General features: G+C 37.6%; 1 protein-coding gene across 1 annotated transcript in view; it reads right to left on the reverse strand.

Moving 5' to 3' along the window:
• Nucleotides 1-6,000, reverse strand: part of ADAMTS3 (ADAM metallopeptidase with thrombospondin type 1 motif 3) — a 504,788-nt gene that overhangs the window by 58,606 nt on the left and 440,182 nt on the right. The window contains exons 6-10 of the mRNA XM_007942793.2: nt 4,276-4,359; nt 2,159-2,315; nt 1,312-1,417; nt 792-935; nt 12-144 (exon numbers count right to left, since the gene is read on the reverse strand). Of these exons, the coding sequence (XP_007940984.1) occupies nt 12-144; nt 792-935; nt 1,312-1,417; nt 2,159-2,315; nt 4,276-4,359 (624 nt within the window). The remainder of the gene's footprint in view (nt 1-11; nt 145-791; nt 936-1,311; nt 1,418-2,158; nt 2,316-4,275; nt 4,360-6,000) is intronic.

Here is a 6,000-nt window from a genome sequence, read left to right on the forward strand (position 1 = left end):
GATTAACATACCGCAGTGCACATTTTATAACCAACACCAAAATCAAAACGACACTGCTCATCCATTGAATAATTGATCCCGGGAAGTTCTGGGAGTTTGGGCCAGTCATGTTCAAATGGGTCATCAAGGAGACAGTCATAGGAACTGTAGGAAGGAGAATAATGCATACAGTTAATTTCTCTCTCTCTCTCTCTTTTTTAAAATCATGTCCTAATGGAAAAGCATTCTTAGTTCACATATTCTTAGTTCCCAAATTTTAGCAGATCACTGAGCTACATCTAAAACGCACACATTTTAAGGTTTTCAGCTTCAGTTCCACTTGGAAAAAGATTTTACATTCTTATTCACCCTGTGAAAGTAAGCCAAACATGATTCAGGAATGCAGTAGTACTGTGACAGCCTAATTCCATATTGCCTACCTATACCCTGACATGGTGTGGCAGCAAAGCTCCTAAGATTTACATTATGGGATAATTTTGGTATAATGGGTAGAAATCTCTTGATCATCCTCACTGTATATTCAACTGAAGTTTGATCATTAGTCAAAGATGCCACTAAGAACTCAGTAAAGGGAAAACACAGTTAAAAATATATTTATAGGCTTGTATTTTAAAATATCTTCATTATGTTATGGAATCATTGTACTGGATGCTCTCAATAATGATGTTTATTATGAACAACAGTTTACATTCACTGGGAGTCTTTCTATGATCAAGGTCCTAAAAGTCAGTATCATGGTTGTGTTCATGCTACAATGTAAGTGCTCTCTTGACATGCAGCAGAGGACATACTGGATGTATCTTTTCAACTCCTGACCACTGCACCGGGACCAGTGGTAACGATGAAATGCTGCTTGCACCAAGGGAGCCATGACACTTCCCATAGCAGTCTCGTCACCACACCTGTTGCCTTGTCCATCATGCTCCATTCCCAACCTAGAATACAAAATGAGACCTGTGACTTGTGTTTCATTTCTGTTTTGAAAATAAATATTGGGAAATCCATATATTTATTTAGTAATTTATTTTTAAGCCACAGTGGCTTTGTAGGAGTCCCAGAAATTGTGAAATAGAAAGCAATCTGACTGAAATTCTTTCCTTTATTTCTGTAGTGATCAAAAGCATAGGAGTGACTCTCCGAGCAATAGATACTCATTTCGTCTCAGTAAATGACCACTTCACTCTTTTAGCTCCTCACATTTGGCAGGGGGATAGAATTGCTTGCTGGCATGCATTCTGCCCACAGTGTGAACAATGCTTGGAGAAACAGAAAGGAACTTTTATTGCTCTATAGCTGTCAACAATGACTTACACATGGCCAGTTTCATGGGCTACAACAAAAGCAGATGAAAAACCATCCTCATGATTCAGAGTACAACTTCTTACTGGATGACACATGCCTGTGACTGGAGCGTATCCTGTAGAGAATGACAATTACTTTTATTTTCATTTCATGAGAAAAGCCATTAAGAATTATTACTGGACCTTTGCCTAGAAAAAAACTTTTTCAGGAAACAGGGGCAGTATTATTTCCCTGCTAGCATTTTGCCACATTCTCTTGGGAAAGCCCCAGGTAATGGTCTTAAAAAAAAAGATTAATTGGGGTCTGCCTTCTCCTCTTCCTTAAGGGAAGGAACTGCCCAGGGTTACTATTCTGTTTTGCCTACCAACTAAGCCTTGTCTTTCTGTTTTAGTGAATGGCCTTTCATATCACGGTACTGATGAAGAGAGCCATAAATTCCATTTACTTTGAAAAGAAAATCATCAGTCTGCTTTTTTCCCCAAAAGTCCACATCAGAATTTACTAAATATAAGCTGACTTTGGAAGAAAGCTCTTTGGCAACAGTCATTTCTCATTGCATCTCTTTTCTCATTCCAGTTAGTGGAAATCACATTGCATTTTACAGCAGCACCCCAGTCCTCCATGCCAAAGGCACAATCATTAAAGAAAGTAAAATTTACTATGGTATTTAGGAGGCATTTAACATTGTGAATTCCAAAGAAGTTACTAGAAGCAATAGAAGGAAAATATATACTTGGCAGTTGCAGGGTGGAAAGTGGTGATAGAGGTTTGAACATTTGAACAGACTCCCTGATTTAGAATTGAATATTTAAAACTCATGCCCTTAAGTATTTCTGCTACATATTTATAGAAATACCTTGCATTCCAGCAGGTCCAAAATCTTGCCTGGTTAAAAAAATTGCATGGTCATGGTGTTCAGAGTGGTTGGGATCAGATTTTTGTTGTTGGCAAGCCCAGCGACACACATTCTCCAAGCTCCTGGATGGGTTTCCCCTTTCTATAAGGCTGATGGACTAAGTAGATACAATATGTTTAAGACACATATAATATTTTTCCAAAGGCTTCTTTTAATAAATTTCTCTGAAGTTGAAAATTTGGGATTAAACTATTTAAATAATGGCTTAGTAATATTATTCAAGGTTTCTTTAAATATCTACTTGTGTTTGGGAATTCTAAAAACCCATGAAGCTTGCCTTTTTTTTTTTTAATTTTGCAGTGTTTCTCCCCTCCCTGGCCCTGGCCCCGTACCATGAAGCATGTCTTTATAATGATCAGTACTGCCTATATGGAAGTGAGATTTGCTATTGTGAGGCAACTCAATCTCAATCTTTGGGCAAATGTTCCAGTAGTGTAAATATTCCCTGATTCAGCTTAGATTTTTAGTTTCCTAGATAAAACAAGAAAAACAGAATGAATGATTCTGGCATGAGTTTTTTATTTTCAAGGTATCTTTAAGTGAACGATCTTTGGATAAGATTGCTGTTTATTCATTTTGGACAGGAATTAACACATGGGAATAATAAAAATTCCCCAATGAGCTTGGAAAGCTGGTCAAGTCTTAGTTTCGTGGGAGGTAGTCAAATTACATTAACCCCACCCTAAGAAACAAAACAGCACATCAGGTTTTCAACCTCATAGTAATGAAACAGAGTATACTCTTCTCTTACGGTTCCAGTAGATGAATTTAAGGTCCTTGGAATGTTGTTACTATCACATTTTGGTCAAGAGTTAAATGTTGAGAGAGAAAAGGGCCCAACCTGACAAGACCCCAGGAACCATGCTTCCCACAGAAGTTCTGATAGAATGAGCACTGAACTTGGAACACAAAGTCAGTCCCTTGCTTGGCTAACAGGCTGATATTTTTGTTATAGTTCAGCAAATACTATTATCATCAGTATTTACATTCTTAGCAAAATTAGCAAGGATTGTATATACTAATCACATACTTCTCTAAACAAATGATTTAACGACCAACCAAGGGCTGTTAGCATCTCCAGCTGGAGTTGGCTTTATTTAGTATTAGCAACACAAAGTAAGTCAGGCTGATGGGATAAACTAAAGAGCAATGGCACACTATCATTAGAAAATGATAAGTGGATGTTGAGTAGACAATGAAATGCAAACACATGCATTTTTCCTGTTTGCTAAATGCAAGAATTCATTAGTATTTCATAATCAGCAGGATTAATTACGGGTATGTGTGTGAGCATTTTGAAATTTCAAAGAAAGTGTTAAGTTAATCACTTTCCCATGTATTCCCCTGAAAGGGAATAAACTTTTCTATCCATAACAGAACTATTTTCATTTATTTCCAAGGGCAGGAGCATATGCAGTACCTTTTTAAAAACAGGTAAAATTTGTTACCTTATGTGAAATGCCTACTGTGTGCCTTATGATGACCCAACTTTTCGTTTTCAAAAGGATGTAAGTTTTTTTTTTTTTTTAAATAAGAAAGCTCTTTTAAGTGAAAAAAATTCTCTATATGCTTCACTTTTCTTCTGTAGAAAGATACACGTGTAAAATAATGTTTTAGCAACGCAAGCGAGGACAAAGATCTCGATCTTCTTTTGTTCACTAAGTTCCAAGCACCTAGAATGTGCCTGCCACATAGAAGACTCTGAATATAGACTTTTTGAATGAATAATGAATCACAGATTTAGTGATAATGCTAAAGTAAGGAAAATCTCTTTCTTCACAATGGTAGCCTTTTGTTTTCATTCATGTAGCCATGCCTAAAGTGAAGATTACTATCTACATCCCCATTAGACAGAAGGACTTTGAGTAAATGATACCAGCACAAAAATTATTCTCTGCTCAATTTAGAGAGCTCCTCTACTCATTCCGGAAGTTTCTCCTCCTCAGCTCAGAGCAACAGGGATCTAAGTGAGCTACAGCTACAGCTGCACCATTGCAGTCTTTTGTTTGCTAACCCAGTTCTTATGGATCACAGTTCACATATTTTAAGACACTTACCTTTGCATAACCCAGCATTATCATGCGCACCAGGACCACATTTATATGGACACCTAGGGATTCATCATGATAAATTTCATTTACCTAGAAACAAAACACATGTCATTTCTAAAAGAAAAGTAACAGAAAAGATTTCGTAAGACCCACAACATTTAAGGGATCCATCATATAATCGCCACAAGTACTAGAATCAAATTACATTTTCTTTTTTCTTATTTAGTTTAAGCTGCACTCTAAAATGAAGTTATTTACCTTCAGCTTCCCAACAATTCTTGGATATGTGGATTGATTCTGTAAACCCCACAAGGCTATGAATTTTAAAAATATGCTCAAAAAGGGTTTCATGAAACTATTATGGTGCTAAAGAGCTCTGGTCATATAGTGCCTAAGGCATTTGAGTGTTAACCAGAAGGTTGGTGGTTCAAACTCATTAGCTACTCTGTGTAAGGCAGATGGGGTAATCTACTTCTGGAAAGATTTACAGCCTTGGAAACCCAATGGGGGTTGCTATGAGTTGGAATCAACTTGATAGCAGTGGGTATTATAGTGCTAAAAACAGTCCATGTGTGGTTCAATCCACTAATAATATCCACCAAAAGCAACCACACATGGATGACTCTGGTAAAGCATCCATTTGCAGTAAGTGACCACAGCCTTAATGGTGGAGAAAAACAGACAGCAGTTATTTGCCTGCTGGGTGCCAAAGGTAGTGCTAGGGGCACTATGCTTCACTGGGGGAGTCTGTGGAGATGGGACGGGCATGCAGGAGTTGCGGTGGTCTTTCTGTGGGCCTTTCAGTGCTCCCCAGGAATGAGGCAGCTGGGACAATGATTGTTTATTAACCGTTTTAAAGATGTTCAATAGCTATTTGAATTACTAATGTGACTATACAAGTATGTATCTGATGGATATCAGTCCTGGATATAGCTCAGAAGAGCAAAATTCATGACTAGCTTTTATTAGGTTTGCAGTTAGGTTAGAATGTCTAAAAGTAAGCTGGTATATTTTAAAATCATAGATATTGGAATTAAAGCAGTCTCACAGTTATAGTCCAACTCCATTTTATATAGATATGGAAGATGAAGCTGGGAGTGCTTAAAGGATGTGCAAAAACAAAGAGACATGTATTGACAGGTATCACTAAAGAGTACTGTAATCTGTACTTCCTGACTAACCTAGTGCAAAGTAAGTGCTAATAAGGAGGACTTAGCAATTCTGAAAATGCTAACAGTAGTGAGAAATGTATGCTTGTTTAGTTAGATAAAAAATTTCTTAGCTGTTCCCAGGAACAGTAAACCAACATTGGTCATAATAAGTAAAAGAGTGACCAAACCAAACTCACTGCCATCAAGTCTATTCCAACTCATAACAACCCTATAGGACAGAGTAGAACTGCCCCATAGGTTTTCCAAGGCTGTAAATCTTTACAGAAATAGACTGCCTCATCTTTCTCCTGCAGAGTGACTGGTGTGTTTGAACTATTGATCTTTTTGGTTGGCAGCTCATTGCTTTAACTAACACACCATCAGAGCTCCTTAAAAGCGGGGCAGAAAACTATAATTCAACTTGAGATCCATGAAGTGTGGAGAGTCAGCACAGCATAAAAACTGTGAAGAAAAAGTAAGCATAAGTCCATGTTGTTGTTGTTGTTATGTGCCTTGGAGTCAGACCCGACTCACAGCGACCCCTCCTTGGGTTTCTGAGGCAGTATCACTACGGAAGTAG

This window comes from Orycteropus afer, unplaced genomic scaffold, assembly GCF_000298275.1.
Source record: "Orycteropus afer afer isolate SDZICR_OR568_19922 unplaced genomic scaffold, OryAfe1.0 scaffold00098, whole genome shotgun sequence".
NCBI classification, from domain to species: domain Eukaryota; kingdom Metazoa; phylum Chordata; class Mammalia; order Tubulidentata; family Orycteropodidae; genus Orycteropus; species Orycteropus afer.